This window comes from Orcinus orca, chromosome 13 (genome assembly GCF_937001465.1).
Source record: "Orcinus orca chromosome 13, mOrcOrc1.1, whole genome shotgun sequence".
NCBI classification, from domain to species: Eukaryota; Metazoa; Chordata; class Mammalia; order Artiodactyla; family Delphinidae; genus Orcinus; species Orcinus orca.
In genome coordinates this window covers 89,598,385-89,616,599 of record NC_064571.1, presented here as the reverse complement: position 1 = coordinate 89,616,599, position 18,215 = coordinate 89,598,385, and the positions used below count along the sequence as shown (strand labels likewise).

Genomic DNA, 18,215 nt, shown 5'->3' with positions numbered 1-18,215 from the left:
GGAGCAAAAGCAATTCAATGCAGGAACTACGGTCTTTAACAAATGGTGCTGGAATACTTGGATATCTGTAAGAAAAAAAAAAAAAAACCCACAACCAAAACCTCACACCTTATTTAAAAAACTCAAAATAGATCATAGCTCCAAATATAAACTGTGAAACTACAACTTTTAGAAGAAACATTGGAGAAAACCTTCCTAACATCGGATTTGATTCCAATATTTCAATCTATATAAAAAAAAAAAGTTGGGTAAGTGGGACTTCAACGAAACTCAAAACTTTTGCTCTGCAGAGACGCTGCTAAAAGGATGAAAAAGAGAAGACAAAAACTGGGAGAAAATATTTGCAAATTACACAGCTGACCAAGGACTTTTATCCAGAATATGTAAAGAACGTTCTAAATCTAATGGACTTAAACACAATAATTAACAATCGATGTAACTTTAAAAACGGGCTCCACCAAAGAGGACACGCGGGTAGATGGTGAGTTAAGTGCGCGGAAAGCCGTTCCGCATCACTGCAGGGAAGCACAAGTGACAGCACCCCATGCCCGTGGGCGGCTGAGAGAGCTGAGCACCCGCCCGCGGCCCCTCGGGAAGCAGTGCAGCAGTTTCCTCCCATAGAACCCAGTGCTCACACTGGTCAGCGCTGACCCTGCGGCAGGGGCTGCAAACGTTTTTGTAAAGGGTCGGACAGCAAAGATTTTAGGCGCTGAGGTTGCCTGGCCACTGCTGCACGTGTGCCGAAGCACATGAGTAAGGGTGGTGCTGCGTGCCAATAAAACTTTATTGACAGAAACAGGTGGTGGCAGGGATTTGGCCCCCATGACCTCAGGCTATAGTTTGCCAACGCCTGCCCTGGAAAATGAAAACTTCTGTTTACACAAACACCCATACACAAAGCTTTACAGCAGCCGACAGCTCCAGCAGGACTGCAGACCCCACGTGAGCCCAGAGCTTTGCCTCGGTCGCGGCGGAGCTGGAGCATCTAGCACGGCGCCTGGCACACGGGAGGCGCTCAACAAACACCTGTTTGTTGAGGACTTTCATTAGAGCTGTTTTGCACTCCTCACAAACGGAGGTCTTCCCTGGAAGCAGAAATGCTGAAGGGCCTTAAACACCACCACCCCCTGCCTGCCCCTCCACCACAGCCCCGTCTGTCCTCCGCTCACCCACGGTCCCCACTCTGCCCACAAACTCTTACCCCGAAAAAAAGAAACAAAACCCAGACGTGCCTCTCTGGGCTCACAGTGCAGCTAGAAACCACCACACAGACACTCCGGGGACGACAGATGGCTTCAGCGTTTAGAACGAGTCCATTCTCAAGCTGAAGCCCGTTGTGAAAAAAGGACTACGCCTGACAGCCATCTCGGTACAGACGCGACACCTGGGCAGGTGAGGCCACGCCCAGAACAGACCCCTGGACCCACGGGAGGAGGAATAGGCAAGAGTCCCGTGCTCAGAGTTTTAGGATCACCTGACAACGTGGCGTTTCAACAGGTAAGCGTGCTGCATGACCCGGGAACACACATGTGACCTCCAGGCGATGAGGGTGCCATCGGAGTAAAGGAACAGGACCCAGTGGGGCACCATGCCCGGGGACGGGGCCCAAGGCCGGCAGGAGACCCCTGGTCACTGACAGCGTCAGGGCTCCCCCAGGCCAGGCCCGAGCATGGGCAGGTCAAGCCCAGGACGAAGCACGGGAGGCCCATCTGCCTTTTTTTCTGGGCCAGCACGGAGAAAATTAACAGAGACCGGGTGATGGGGCCATACCGGGGGCAGAGCTCCTGAAGAAAGAGCTGGAGCCCATGCAGCGTGGCCCTGCTCCTTTTATTTCATATTTAATCTTGAGAGAAAGATGAGTCAACATTATGGAAGCAAATTACAGTGAGACTCCCGACAGCCTTAAAAGCAAGAAGAGGAAGTAGGCAGTGACCAGGCAGAGGCCAGCCCGCGGAGCCCCAGCTCAGTCTGGGGACGGTGTTTCCGCTTCCATCAAGGGGAGACTTCAGGTGCCAGTGGTCGGCTGGCAGATGCTCCGTCACTATTCACAGGTGCTCGCATCAGAGCAGAGTGATGCTGGCTCTCCCAGATGGGGCTCCGCCTGGAAAGCCAACACCCGCCACACGGCTGCCCGTGGCTGGGAAGCTGCCCAAGGACGGCCTGGCGGGTCAGAGCAGTATGTGGTACTTCAGCGCCCGGGGCACCCTGTTGATGACCAGCCTCCCGTCATAGCTCAGGGAGGCGAAGAGCCAGGGGTCGGCTGAGGACCAGTCCACGGCGTACACGCTGTCCTCGTGCTCCTCATAGGTGGCAATGACGCTGTCCTGGGGAGGCTCCTGGCTCCTACAAGGCACCAGAGACGCGTGCGTGAGTGAGGCGGGCGCCCTGCCCAGCGGTGGCAGCAGGCCTGGTCTTCTCACCTGTGCAATCGGGCAGTCCCCAGGAGCCGAGGGGGCCAACGGGGGCGCCCCTGCGGGAGCCCAGAGCCATCCCGTCCCCAGCCGTGGGCCCTCGCGGCTCGTGGGGGGCCCCCTACCGCCTAAGACCTCCCTCCGCGGCTCTGCAGCAGGACGTGCTCGGGCTCGGGGGACGGGGGCTGGGGAACGTTCATGGGGCTAAGTGGACAACGGCCAAAACTCCTGTGACGTCTGCCAGAGGGACCTGGGGACCGGCCGGCACAGCCCCCTGGGGTGGGCATGGGGAGCCCTGCTCAGGACGAGGGTGAGGGGCCAGAAGGCCGGCAGGCCCTGGCCTGGGCTGTGACACCTCCTGGCACCCCGTTCACATGGGAGTCGCTAGCCCCTTCCCTGGGACGCCTGCCCGGGCGGTGCTCACGTGCGCGGCCCTGTGTGGGAGCACGCGGAGCCGGGCCGCCCGCCTGGGCCTCCGAGGTCACAGGCCTGCCACGCGTCGGGCTGCTTCTCCACCCAGCAGGGCCTCCTCAGCACTTTTCTCCCCAGTTCGTGGTTCTTTCTACCCAAGGAGCTCTCAGCAATCTGGGACTTTTCCCAGGAGACAGCCCGCTCCATATGCCCCCCGGCTCGGACCCTCAGGCATCCCACGGCCCGACCCTCCCAGGAAGCCAACCTGCGGTGGCCAGCAAATGTCCGGGTACAGACACCGCATACAAGTCCTCAGGGGACTCCCATTCTCCTGAACTCACTGAGACATGGGGACCAACCCCAGGAGCAGGCCTGCGGGAAACCGTGGAGGCACCTCGCGCCAGTGCTGTTGCCCGGCATGCCTGCCAGCCACACGTGCCTTCCTTCCTAGTGCGCTTCTCTGAAGCTGCCCACGTGCAGGCAGGACCCCTGGATTAACACACGGGGCCAACGAAGGGGCCACCAGCTCTGTCCCCGGTACAGACAGGGCTCGGACGCCTGCTTGGCCGTGAGAAGAAAGGACAGTAGAAAACACCCAAGCCCTGCACGTGGTAGGCTGCCGGACTGAAGCCGCTGCAACTGTATCTAAATACTCAGTTTGAACAGAAAAATGATTGTGTTTCTCTCTCGAGAGACAATCGGTAGACTGCCACCAGCCAGCTTCTCACACAGGAATTTTAGGCTCATCTCAGGTGGGCAGAGGAAGAAATCAGACAGCAGAAGTGTGAAGAGTCTCCAAACAGAACGACAAACCCCTCTCGTATTTTACGGCTCAGACCACTCAGCTCGACAGGGTTTTATTCCAGAACCTCCTCCCCTGGAGGCGGGAGACTCAACTCCACGGTAGCGTCTGAATCACAACAGGAAGCAGCCGCCGCACACGAAGGTGCATCTACTCCAGGAACAAGACGTGTCTCCTTTACACCCACGCTGCTGACAAAGGACACGGGCTCACCCCGCCACCGCTGCCCTGGACCAGGCCGCCCTGTGTGAGCCCCGAACCCCAGGACCCCACAAGTCTCGGGGTGCGACCCCATTGTGAAGAGAGAGCCTCCAAGCAGAGCAATTAGGATTGGTAAGAGTTTGGAAAATACCCAGCCAAGATGGTGAAGCCGTGGGAACAGTCAGCGAGGTTTCCCGCACGGCGCCCAGCGTCTCGGGGGAAGCAGTGCAGGGGGGCCGGGCCAGGTCTGGGCCCGAGGTCCCCGCCTTGACACCTGCCAGCGAGGGTGGCCAGTCCACGACCCGATCCAGGATGGCACGGCCAGGAGGGACGCCCGCCACTGCCTCTCCCACAGGGTGTTACGAGGGCCGGCGGAGGTCGCTTCTCACTCCCCAGGGCTGCAGACGGGCCACGGTCCTCACAACCTTACGTGTGACGCTCAGTAAGAACGTGGACAGACACGCGTTTCAGAGGCCACAGCGGACGGCGCGGCTCGGCTGCCCTACCCGACTCCACGACTCCATGGCCCGCAGCCCGCGCCTGCGGGTGGACACGCCCGACACCAGCCGCAGGGACCGAGCCACGCCCACAGCCACGCCCATGCACCGAGAGCCGCCGCACCGGAGCGCGCTCACCTCTCCTCTTGCTCGCTCAGGTCGTCGTCGTCCACCAGGTGGCCGAAGGGCTCGGAGGAGATGGACACCATGTTGGAAAGGATGACCCTGCTGTCACTGCTGCCCGTGAGGACGAGCTGGTCGTGCGAGTGGTTGTATCGGACGCCCCACACCCTGTGGGAGGACAGGGAGGCCGGGTCCCACCCGCTCGTCTATCAGTGGGTGGCTCCCAGCAGGGGCAGGCGCGTGGCACGGCTCTGAAACCTTCTGAATCCTGACTAACGGAGACCAAATGGCAGCACGGACCCCAGGGGGGAGGTTTACTGCTCAGGAGCCACACAGGCTTTCCAGAATTCTAAAGGCAAAGGCTGCCCAAGAAGCAAAATACGGACTAGAGAGAACCTGTGACATAGGTCGCACCCCAGGGCAGCCTCCCAAGGGCTGCTCTCTGGCCGGGTCACTAGGCCCAAGAGCTTGTGAGCTGGGCCGCCCGCCGGCGGACCCAGGGGACAGCAGAGAGCCGGACTGCTGCTCGGGGCCAGGGGACGGAGCGCCTCCCTAGACCGCAGGAATTACGGCCACTCACTGAACCTGTCCAAACCATACTCCAGCATTCAGGTGGTAAATACACACACACACAGATATGCACATGCACACAAGTGCACACACACACAAGCATACACACCCATACGCATGCACAAAGAAGCATACATACACACACCAGTACACACGAACATATACACAAGCACACACATGGAGACAAACACGTAAGCACACACACATACAAGCACACACAAGCATGTACACACAACATGCTTTATTTGAATAAAAACTACCTCATACTATGCACGATCTTCTATGACTCGATCTCTTTCACTTAGCAAAAAGTAGCCAGCACATGGCATATACGTAAAAACAGCGTCTCAGGGAGAACGGCCAGTCTTGGGCACTCTGCATGTCCCTGCACACGGCTATCCCGCACTCCCTGAGAGCGGCGCCATCCCCGCTGCAGTGACGCCACTGGACGGACTTGACCAATCCCCTGCTGCCAGGCCCTGGGCAGCTCCCGGCCTCCCTGCGCTGTGCACGGTGCCACGTGGACATCTGTGCATGCTCATTTTTGGCTATTTGAACCGGCACTATTTCAAGAGAAAACAGAATCTAGTGTTTTCCTTCTTTTCCTATGTTTACGAATCACAAACATTCAGAGTTGGAATTAGCGTTCCTTTAGGAAAAATAAAACGGGGTTGATTGAATGATTCACAGCAGCACAAACTAAGCTGGTTTGTGCCTTTCCAAACGGTGAAGTAATTAGCAAAATAAATTGCCTAAGCCCCTCCCCCAAGCGGCCGCGAGGAACGCACCAGTGGGAGTGCTCCTCCAGCGTCTTGACGGGCTCGGTGACGTTGCGGGTGTCCCAGAACTTCACCCTGCAGTCATCCCCGCAGCTGGCCAGGTAGTACTGCTTGTTGGGGTTGAAGTCCAGGTCCCGCACCAGCTGACCGTGTGCACTCTCAATGCAGTAGATTTGGCTGTGCAGGGGTGGAGGGGATGGGCACAGGTAAGAGGTGGGACGAGGGAAGCCAGTGACTGCACCCTGCACCTTCTCCCGGACGCCGTCCAGCGCAGGATCCAGGCGGGGCGCTCCTGTGCGCAGGCCACGCCTGCGACCCTGCAGAAGGGTGGCTGGTTGGCCGCGCTCAAAGGTGTGACCTGGAATCTTGAGGATGAGAGCGATCCGGAGGGATGAGACTGCCACGGAGAAGCAGAGACAGACTCCGGACAGAAAGGCTGACCAACGTCTGGAAGGACGCAGTGAGACAGAAGGAAAAGGGAGGGGCTGGGAAGCGGAATACAGCGCTGTTGGTGTCGGGAGATGGAGACAGAGAAAAGGAAGGAAAAGTTGGGAAAGCTGTAGAAACACCGAAGGAAACAGTGCTCGTCACGGCTGGGCCTCATCCTCGCACACAACCCAGTGCCGACACTGGGCGAGGGCGGGCATGGGGCCGAATCGGCCCCACCGCTGTTCAGAGCTCACGTGTGCCCATACGTGTGCGTGCTTGCACGTGTGTACACAATGCACAAGCATGCACACACCAGCTGTACACACATGCACACGCATGGGTACCTATGCCCACGCATGCACGTGTACACACCCACATGTGGGTGCACCTGTGTGCACAGAGGTGCAGGCACACATGCACACACAGACCTAACTGAAGCCCCGCCATCCACCTCCAGGCTGCTCCTTGCAGGGTGTGGAATCAGAATATTCCATCTCCTACAGCGACCCCCTCTGATATCACAAACGCAAACCAGAGGTGCAGGTCACCTGAGGCAGGACAGTGGCTTCAGACGAAGAGCTTGTGTCCCAGCAGGATGGACAGGGGCCCCCGCCAGTCCCAGAGCCGGCCCCGCGAGACACCCCGTCCACTCTGCCCGCTCCACTTCCTCCCTCGGCTGTGACTTCACCTCTCCTGCAAACACTGGACCTCGTGCTCTGCACGGCTCCCACTGGGACTGCTCCCGTAACCAGCTCCCTTGCCCGAAACCAAGGTCTCCACAGTCCCATCTCACGCCAGATGACCTCAGTCCTTTTCATCTTTTCTCCCATGTTGGGTTTTCTGGCCCCAAACCACTTTTAAATCTTGAACCGGTTTTTACATCCTGAACCTTCCCAATAGCCTAATATTTTTTCCTAAAATAAGATACCCGAACCTTAAGATCTTCCGAGTGAAACAGGGAAATGAATAAAATTAAGCCCGGCGAGGTTCTAGGGAGCTGGGGGGAGTCACACAGGCAGAGAGTATCGACTCAGGCTTTCCTGGGGCTCTGGGGGCAGCGATCTGAATACAAAAGCACAATACATTCCAGAAGCAGCACTGAAAGCACCAACACCCAGGCTGTTTGCAGAAGAGACACAACGCCAAGGAGAAGAGCCCCCGGGTCGCCTGCTGCCCATCCCCCCCCAGGGACGGCAGGCAAGGGGGCAGCAGGGCGCTGCCTCCCAGGGCCCCTCCTGCCCCCTGGCTTTGGGGTCTGTAATGTCAGTCTTCAAGGTTCTCATCTAGATACCGAAATCTACACATCCTTCAAAGAACAATGAAAACGGAAAAAGATAGCCACAGGCCCTGGAGGAATGGATTCCAGTCCCGACATCCAAGCGCACAGCTTTCAGCTTCTGATAGGAAACCCAACAACCGCCCCCCCCCCCCCGCTCCGCCCCCGCCCCGACACACACACACACACACACACACACACACACACACACACACACACACACACACACACGTCGAATATTGATTACCCCCTGCGCTTTCAGAGGGGCCGTGGACCTAGATTTAAAGCTGGGTCCCCACCCTCAAAGGCAACACGAGCTATTTCACGACATCCATCTTTGTGGCTTAGTGATAAATTACGGTGTGCTGAGGGGATAAACTGTATCTTAAAAAAGACTGCAGGGCCCTGTTGCCATGACAACAGTGTGCACACCACCACTCCTTTGCTGTCAACGCCACACCTGGCACAGAAAAGCAGCTCCCCCATGTCCCATTAGAAGCACTAGCTGTGTGTGTAATGACTTAAATGACAAACTACGACCGCCCCATGGTTGTGCATCTTGAAGGTGCAGAGATGGTCGAGCTCCATGCTTAACCAGGGGACGGCAGCCCTCACCTTGTGGTCGCCGACCATGGAGACCGAGAGTCTGCGGTCACCACCTCAGGCCTGAGCTGCTACAAAAGCCTGACCTTGATCTCCACCGGAGACCGCCACTGCCGCCGAAGGGTGCCCACAGGAACAGGACCCATGGCGCGGGTGCACTCAAGATGGGGCGGAGAAAGAGGACGAGGCGTACGACTTCCCACAAGCCCGAGGCCAACACAGACAAGCCACATGGCCTCAGCACACAAGCCCTGGTGGATGGGCGCTGGGGGCAGGGAGGGGAGGGACCGTCACTGACCTCATGGTCCGCGTGTCCCACCCTCGGACAGCCGTGTCGTTCGCCGTGGCCACCTGGGTGCAGTTGTGATGCGGGCTCCACCGCCCCGTGGTGAACTTCAGCTGTCCCTTCCCTTCCAGGGACGCCGAACTGGCCAGCTGCAAATTGGGTGATGTTTTCAAAGGAAGAAGAAAAGACAAGTAATTTGAACTCTATTCAGAGCATTTAAGAGGATATCTTGTATGGGTTATCGTTGAAGATAATTACTGAAAATAATTAGGAAGCTCTGTCTTTGTTTCCTCCCCTTAGAAGGCAAAAATGTTTGAACCTTATTTGGAAAAAAAAAATATAAAACTGAACACAGCAAAAAATAGAAGGCACGTTAATAGAGCCTCTATCAGACAGGACTTGCCAGTGTGGGATTAGGGAGAATCCGCTCAAATCTGAAGACAACACGCACCAGCTCCGTCTGGCTTCCTCCAAAACCAAGGACGAGGCCCGCCGGTCCGCACGGCCAACCCCAGGTGGAGGAGGACAAAAGGCTGCGACCCACCCAGACATGTGCTCAGACGTGTGCCCTCCCCTCCCTGCCGCGAGGATCTCGGCGTCCGTTACTCGGGGGTTAACTAAACCCCAACAGGTAACGGACGGCGGAGACCCTCGAGACCACCAGCGCAGTCGAGGCCGGGACCTGGTGCAAGCCTGGGAGAAGGGCCCCCTCCGCCCCCGACCCCGCTGCCCCACCGGCCCTCCCGCTTGCCGTCTACGATCTTATGCACAAAGGCCTATCACGCGGTGGCGTCTGGAGGCAGGAGGGCTCCAGGCTTGTCTGTGGTCCTCAGGTTACTCGACCCTCCGTGATTCACTTCACTTTACCCTGAACACTAGCCTCGCCCTGCGGACCCTCTGAGAGGGACCCGGGCACGGCCACGGCAGCACTGGACAGAGGCCCGAGGGTGTCATCGGGCCCCAGACTTGGCCCCGGCCGGGGTGGGCACACGGAGTGGGCGGTCAGTGCGAGGGGATGGAGCAGAAGCCTGGGGAAAACAGCCAGTTTCCGGTCCAGAGAGCCTGGCCCAGTTAAGAAGCCTGACAGCGGGCACGTCTTTAAAAACGACTTCCGAGTGAGAGCCCCACTTACTCTAGCACCCACTGCAGCCAGAGGTGGCCCAGCCAGGACACGCTGACCAGCCGGCAGTGGCAGCTCGCCTCTCTCGGTTCTGGACAGTTTCGTGTCTCAACCTGCCCCAGAAAAATCCTTCTCCCAAAAACCCATTTTCCTGCCTCACTGATTCAGCAAATCACGTGGATGATGGGCCTCTGAAGTCCTCGCGGGCGCACACGCCCCCCTCCCGGGGACTGAAGGGCTAGAGCTGACGGGAGGAAGGAGGACGGGTGTCTGTGCCCGTGAGCACGGGGGAGGGACGGGAGGGACACGTCACATCTCTAAGGAGACGCGCAGGCGGCTCCTGTGTCGTCCCAGGTGCCTGCCCAGCTCCTGGGCCCCAGCCCTGCCCTCCCCTGCCCCACCCCCTGCCCACAGCCCAACAAGGCAGCGGAGGAAAGAGCCCGCCCCCTGGAAAAGCGGGGGTTCTTGTTCTATAAGACCCCAGTTAAAATACCTGTTCTGCCATTACAGACCGAGCACCACTTATTAATCTCCTCTCCACAAAAGTTAAAGGGTTAGTCTGGTCTGGGCGAGACATGTGTGTTGTGTTAGTGTCGGGGGGACCCAATCAGGCACGGCGGCGACGGAATGAAACAGGGGTGCCCACCCGCACCTCAAGGAGGAAGTGCCCGCGCTCTGGGCACTCCCAGGGCTCACATTCAAGCTGCCAGGGAGCCTCCAGGGAGCAGCCATCACCCGAGACAGGCCCCGGGGTGCCTGGAGTGGGGAGAAGGCACAGGGAGAGCAGCCAAGCCGACAGCTCAGCGGGGGAAGCGGGGCCTCGAAGGGGGACACACCCCCAAGAAGCTCCCAGTGGCCACGCAGAGCCGCACCCAGCAGCGCTCCGCCCGTGGAGCATGCCCGATGGCGGGCACAGAACTGAGCCTGGCCGAGGACAGCGCCGCGGGGCGAGAAGAGCCAGAGGCCGGGCGAGACGTCAGGAAGGACAGAGCGGCTGAGGGACAGAAAGGGGGCCGCCGGCCAGCAGGGCCTGGGTGCTCCCACGGGACCTGGCAACACCTGCTGCCCAGGCCGCGGCTCAGGCCACCTGGGCAGAACCGGGCCTGAGCTAGCTTGGCAGAGAGGGCCACGTCGGGGACCCAAACCCAGGGCCTTCCCAGTGCCTCCCCTCCAGGCCAGCACCCTCACGGCCACCCATGGAGCGCCCGCGCCAGACACCCCACAAGAGGGCCCCACGGGGAACCCCACTGACCCTCAGTCTCACCCCCAATCTCCTGGAGGATGTCGACTGGCTCAGCCGGGTGGGGAGCCCGCCGGGAGGGGTCAGCAAGGGCCGAGGGGCTGGGGGCGGCGGAGGGTCTGCTCCTCTGATGATGGGCAGTGGTCCCGCCCCTTTTCCCCTGCATCACGGGCCACGGCTTCTCCTTCTCTCGTCATCTGAGCAGCAGAGGCAAGTCAGCCCAGGATCAGGGGTGCCATCGCCTTCAGGGGCACGTGGGGGGCACAGAGCGTGGACAGGTCACAGGGAGGAGGCCCGGCCCCCAGGCAGGACGCAGAGGGGACCACACGGTGCGGCCACCGCAAAGCCACGGAGGAGAAAGGGATGGTGGCAGGAGCCTCACAACGCAGGACCTGGACTCTCAGCCACAAGGGACGGCCAGTGAGCTGGTGTGGGCAGAGGGCATCTCGGCCCTGCCCGCAGCAGTGACAGGCACAGCCTCCCGAAGAGGGACGGCGGCACAGAGCCCCATACCCTGAAATGGGCCTAAAACACGAGCATCAGACACACAGGGTGAGCTTTTCCACACTGGGCTTCGGCTTTTCCAGCTGTGCTGGACGTTTAACATCCACATTGACAGCACCAACCAAGAAACAGTTTTATGGCCTCTCCTTTAGGGAAAAAAAACTAGCCAAAAGAAACATGTACAGGCGCCATTTCAGTTTTCTGAAGACTAGTTAAGTAAGATCAACAATCAGGTACATAAAACGGTTGAGTATACAACTCAGCCATAAAAGAGTGGCATTCTGCCTTTTGCAGCAACATGGATGGACTTGGGGGTATCATGCAGACAGAGAAAGAAATACTGCATGATGTCACTTATATGTGGAATCTAAAAAATACAGCAAACTAAGGACTATAACAAAAAAGAAGTAGACTCACGGGTATAGAGAACAAACGAGGGGTTCCCAGTGGGGAGAGGGAAGGGGAGCGACAATGCAGGGGGAGGGGATTAAGGGGTACAGACTATTATGTATAAAATTAAGCTACAAGGATGTAGTGTACAACACAGGGGATGTAGCCAATATTTTATAACAACTATAGATGGAGTATAACCTTTAAAAATCGTGAATCACTACATTGTAAACCAGCTATACTTAAATAAAAAAAGGTTCAGTATATTTTCTAACTAATCAACATTCAGTGTTCTAATTAATTTTCTATCAAACACGTGGATTCATTATCAAACTCTTCGGAAGCATGAACACAAGGTCCTATCATCAGAAGACAGGCACGGTGAACTCAGCAGAGTGAATTCTTGAACAGGCTGCTGTGGGAAGCACCATGAAGCGTGCCAAGCGGGGAAGATCCGTAACAGTGCGCGAAGCACTCAGGTCGGATCCTAACAAACGAAGCTGCCAGCAAAGCTCTCTGTACTTGCTCTACTCTGACTCCATCCGGGCTCAAGCAGAAGTTAAATCCGCAAAACTTAACACGCACTGTCTGCTTCCAAAACCCACACTGAGGAACAGCCCGCGAGAAACCCAGGCCCTGGGTCCAACCGCATCCTGCCACAAACGCGTCCGTGAGCTCGGGAGCAGGTCCTCCCGGTAGAGCCCTCGGATGAGACGCCAGCCCCACTGACACCTGGCCTGCGGCCTCACGAGAGACTTGAGGTTGCGGGCTCTTGACTCTCCCCGCAGAAACCACGTGATGGCCATGGTGGGCAGCGGGAAGCACTAACTGGGTGGTCATTTGTTAGGAAGCACAGATAACTGATAAGGTGTTAACCTGAGGCAGGGGAGACTCCGAGCGAACTCAGTAGCTGAGAGGCGGCCCCTGCCCAGCCCCCTACTTCACAGAGAGGGTAGGTGTCTCGCGCTGGGCCACACAGCCGCAGTGCAGAACAGGACCAGCTCCAGTTCCAGCTCCACTGCACAGTCTAGTGCAGGAAACACCAGGGCAACAGAACGCCATGCCCACAGGTGCCGAGACGTCTGCAACGTAGATTTTAATGAAAACCTGGAAGAGATCTCACCATCAATTTTTAAGGTGCTACTCAGGGCAGCCAGCATGGTGCAAGTCGTAAGGTTAATCAATCACTTTTTCTGGTTTCCTGGTGAGACAGAGACAGAACTCAGCAAGAACTCCAGAGGGTGCGATGCACACAGTACTCTGCTTCCCAGCATTAAAGAGAAATATTCAGTGCTTCCCAGTCCAGAAGGAATGATTAAAGGCTCCCCAAATCCTCTCTGAAGGAGTAACTAGTGCAGGACAAGAGCAAGAGAGGCACCTTCTATGAACAAAATGCTGTGACTGGAGCCTTCAGGAACGGCTCAAGGGAGGCATGAGTTTCCAAAGACCAAAGCTGCACCCCCGCCAACAAGCCCCACGGCGCCGACAGGGGACCAGACCTGGGGAGGGGGCAGGCCTAGAGGACGCGGGACCGAGCACGTGCTCATCAGCACTGAGGGTCATGCAGGACCAGAGGGGACAGAGAGCGCCACCGCACCCCCTGGAAGGAGAGCCTCGGCGAAGCCACAGCAGGGCTGCAGCTTTCGAGCGTAAGAGACATAAAGTGTCCACGCAGGCAAGTCCACCGCGTGCCCCGGCCCAAGCTGCCGGGAGACAGCAGCTTGTCACACAGCAGACACCACCACCACCGGAGCCCTTCTTCCCGTCAGACCCCGCAGCGCCCCCGGGGACTGAGACGGCCCTGAGCCAGGGCTGACGGGCTTGCTCCCCTTGCCAAAGACGGGTTTAGGCCTGGACACACGGTCGTGCCTGAAAAGGGGACAGAGGGACTTCCAGGAAAGGCTTTCCTTTCAAACCGAGGGAGACGTGGGAAGGAAATCTGCTTTCTCCTTGTGGATGTGGTGGGAATCTGGATGTGATGCCTGGAACCGCTGCAGTCACCTTGCGGTCATGACGGGGGACAGCAGTGACACGTGGACACGGCAGAGCAGAAACATGCAGAGTATCTGGGTCCTCTGCTGTTGAGACACTGAATTAACCAACCCCAGAGGGGCTTTGTTTCCATGTTTCTTGTTACAGCAGATGATTAAACCTCCTCTTTATCTAAGTCACTTCTTATGTCTTGCAGCCAAATGCATTCTAACCGACACACCTGTGATCCCTCTGAGACAACGCCATCTGGGATGCCTCCAGCTGTGGGAATGGCAGCCCCAGCTTCGAGCAGGACCCCTGAGCTGCGTCCCCGCTCTGCTGCCTAGTGAGTAACCTGACGAGTTACTTTGTCCCTCTGAGGCCTGGCTTTCTCTCTGTGTCTCACTTGTAAGACGGGGATATTAAAGAATCTGCCCCCCAAGGCTATAAGGATTCCATGAGATGACATTCCTAAAAAGCCCAGACACTGCCTGGAGCTGTGCCCCACCTTCAGGGACAGGGCAGAAGGGGCGGGGTGCCCCTTCTGGCGCACAGGGTGGGTCCAGGGTCCTGGTGGGAATGGGGCTCCACAGGACTCCCCCAGGCCCATCGCTACCCTCAGGATGTGGAAGAAAGGGTGCTGCCACCCCCGCCCCTGCTGCCAGGGTCAGGGAAGGCGGGCCCCCTCCCCTGCACGTGGCCCACACCGGACCCACACCCAACAGGGCTGGCGGCTCCCACACCCAGTCAAGGACTCTGCCAGCCCAGAAGAAGCGTTCCCGCTCCACAGAGCTGACACGGGAAGGTTTTGAGGGCAGCCTCCTGGAAAGCAGAGTCCTCCTGTGTTTAGAAAATGCACACAAGGCAGCAGGTGTCAGCACGGGTGAGGAACTTGAGGTCATTTGCAATTTATTTTTAGTTCATTTCCAACAAGACTTTATTTGTAAGAAGAACAGAACTAAAAGGGCTTTTCTCCTTTGCTGCACCAAAACCCAACCTCTCCTTGTGGAGAAAAACGTGCGTCCGACACCCACAAATGTGGGCTTGACCTCGGCTCCAGACTCAAAACGGGAAAGGTTGTGAGGGCAGATTTAAAGTTTTTGGCCAAGATGGACGAGAATGTAACAAGTATTTCTGTCACACCAGTGATACACTAGTGATGTGCTGGAGAGACAGACCTCCCTGTAGGTCATTCTTTGGAGAGGGAAGAAGAGGGAGGAACAATGAAGCTCAGAGCACCAGGAGCTCCGTACCAAGCAGAGCTCACTGCTGCTTCCTGTCTGAACTGTGATTAGCACTTGCTGACTTCGGGGCAAGTAACCTAATTACCAAGTAAACACAGACTGCTTTTCGGCACCTCAATTTCTCCGCCCTGTACCTCCTGCCTCTGCACTAGGATCCTACTGGGTAACCCGACGCTCAGTTGTAATCCACTTGTGGAGACCACATATTCTAGCCGCTCGATCCGTCCACGTGTGCGTGCATCCCTCCATCAGGCCTATATAGACCGCTCGCAGCGCACCAGGCACCATGGGGGATGTTGTCCTCACATAATGTTACTGTTAAACTGCCCTACTCCACAGATGTGGACGCTGGGGCTTGGACGGCCAAGCAACTCGCCCAAGGTCACGCTGTGAGTGGGACTTGACTCAACTGTCGGTGTTTGTCCCATGTCCACGTGTCCCCAGTCCCCCACATCCCCTTAGCCACTGGCCCACGCCTGCCCCAGCCTATTCCAGGAAAACCTGAACATTTGAATTAAAGGCTTATCTGCACACGACAGCCCCTGTAACTGGTGGCAAACTACAAAAAAGCAGAGACAATATCTCTGTATTTGTCACACCCCAGGCTGTGTGGCCACGGCAGGCATTCAACCCCAATGTCAGTGACAAGCACGTCAGCCCTCCCAGCTCAGCAGCTGCTTTTTCTCACCCACTCTTAGTTTCTAAATGTACATTTACTCTTTCTTATAGAAAGAAGTCTTTTGCAAGCTCAGGAAACACTTCCTAGCTAAATACCTCCGTTCAGCCCATTCAGCATCTAATGATTTTTTCCAAGATCCACCTGGAAGATTAAAAACTACTCATTGTCTCCAATATTTACAAAACCAAAAGGCATATGCAGCTATTAAGCTATGATATTAAGATATGTTACTAAATCCATGTTTTCTTAGAGTTCATGGCTTCTTTTTTTTCAACAAATACCCTAAAACATTCAAAGGACTGCTGTCTGAGAGCTGTGGCTCTAAAGGTATTATTATGGTAACAATGCAGACACCGCTCAAAATATTTTGGAATACCTTTTTACGAGTCTCACAAGAAAACCAGTTTTCTGTCCATGAACAGAGAAGTTGTGGTATATATACATACACAATGGAATATTACTCAGCCATAAAAAAGAACAAAATAATGCCATTTGCAGCAACATGGATGGACCTAGAGATTGTTATACTGAGAAGTTAAGTCAGACACAGAAAGACAAATATCATATGATATCACTTATATGTGGAATCTAAAAAAAAAGGGGTACAAATGAACTTATTTACAAAACAGAAGTAGAGTCACAGATGTAGAAAACAAACTTATGATTACCAGGAGATAAGGCAGGGGAGGGATAAATTGGGAGATTGGGACTGACAAATACATGCTACTATATACCAAATTTGTATGGAAACACAAAAGACCCCAAAGAGCCAAAGCAATCTTGAGAAAGAAACATGGAGCTGGAGGAATCAGGCTCCTTGACTTCAGACTATACTACAAAGCTACAGTAATCAAGACAGTATGGTACTGGCACAAAAACAGAAATATAGATCAATGATACAGGATAGAAAACCCAGAGATAAACCCATGCACCTATGGTCACCTAATCTATGACAAAGGAGGCAAGAATATACAATGGAGAAAAGACAGTCTCTTCAATAAGTGGTGCTGGGAAAACTGGACAGCTACATGTAAAAGAATGAAATTAGAATACTCCCTAACACCATACACAAAAGTAAACTCAAAATGGATTAAAGACCTAAATGTAAGGCCAGACATTATAAAACTCCTAGAGAAAAACATAGGAAGAACACTCTTTGACATAAATCACAGCAAGATCTTTTTTGACCCACCTCCTAGAATAATGAAAATAAAAATAAACAAATGGGACCTAATGAAACTTAAGAGCTTTTGTACAGCAAAGAAAACCATAAACGAGACGAAAAGACAACCCTCAGAATGGTAGAAAATATTTGCAAATGAAGCAACTGACAAGGGATTAATCTCCAAAATATACCAACAGCTCATGCAGCTCAATATCAAAAAAACAAACAACCCAATCCAAAAATGGGCAGAAAACCTAAATAGACATTTCTCCAAAGAAGACATACAAACTGCCAACAAACACATGAAAGGATGCTCAACATCACTAATCATTAGAGAAATGCAAATCAGAACTACAGTGAGGTATCACCTCACACCAGTCAGAATGGCCATCATCAAAAAATATACAAACAGTAAATACTGGAGAGGGTGTGGAGAAAGTGAACCCTCTTGCACTGTCAGTGGGAATGTAAATTGATACAGCCACTATGGAGAACAGTATGGAGGTTCCTTAAAAAACTAAGGGAAAAAAAAAGAAAACTAAGAATAGAACTACCATACGACACAGCAATCCCACTACTGGGCATATACCCTGAGAAACCATAATTCAAAAAGACACATGTACCCCAATGTTCATTGCAGCACTATTTACAATAGCCAGGACACGGAAACAACCTAAGTGTCCATCAATGGATGAATGGATAAAGAAGAAGTGGTACATATATACAATGGAATATTACTCAACCATAAAAAGGAACGAAATTGGGTCATCTGTAGAGATGTGGATGGACCTAGAGGCTGTCATACAGAGTGAAGTAAGTCAGAAAGAGAAAAACTAATATCATATATTAATGCATGTATGTGGAATCTAGAAAAATGGTACAGATGAACCTATCTACAGGGCAGGAATAGAGACACAGACGTAGAAAACAGACATGTGGACACAGAGTGGGGAAGGGGAGGGTGGGACAAATTGGGAGATTAGGATTGACATATATACACTATGTGTAAAACAGACACAGCTAGTGGGAACCTGCTGTATAGCACAGGGAGCTCAGCTCGGTGCTCTGTGATAACCTACATGGGCGGGATGGGAGGGGAGGGAGGTTCAAGAGGGAGGAGATATATGTATACATATAGCTGATTCACTTCGGTGTACAGCAGAAAGTAACACAACATTGTAAAGCAACTATACCCCAATAAAAAAAAAAAGATAACTAATAAGTACCTACTGTGTAGCACAGGGAACTCTACTTAATACTCTGTAATGGCCTATATGGGAGAAGAATCTAAAAATATTTTTAAAAGAGTAGATATATGTATAGCTGGTTCACTTTGCTGTACACCTGTAACTAACACAACATTGTAAATCAACTCTACTCCAATAAAAATGAAAAAAAAAAGAAAGAAAACCAGTTTTCAGAGAGTTTGAACATGGTCTCCACTAACTAGCTTTACATTATAAAGCTTGCTTAACTATCTTATTTACTAGATTTTGCTCCAAATAACTTTTGAC

At 54.4% G+C, this 18,215-nt stretch overlaps 1 protein-coding gene across 5 annotated transcripts in view; it reads right to left on the bottom strand.

The window, feature by feature from the left end:
* Window positions 1–1,808: 1,808 nt before the first annotated feature.
* The window catches only part of EIPR1 (EARP complex and GARP complex interacting protein 1), an 88,209-nt gene continuing 71,802 nt past the window's right edge, over window positions 1,809–18,215 (bottom strand). For 2 of the 5 annotated variants that reach the window (XM_033437512.1, XM_033437513.2), the window contains 5 exons: window positions 8,401–8,537; window positions 5,804–5,971; window positions 4,461–4,613; window positions 3,977–4,099; window positions 1,809–2,343 (listed from right to left, as the gene is read on the bottom strand). In XM_033437512.1, the coding sequence (XP_033293403.1) occupies window positions 2,169–2,343; window positions 3,977–4,099; window positions 4,461–4,613; window positions 5,804–5,971; window positions 8,401–8,537 (756 nt within the window). In that variant the 3' untranslated portion in view covers window positions 1,809–2,168. The other 3 variants (XM_004274918.3, XM_033437514.2, XM_033437515.1) reach the window with 3 other exon arrangements.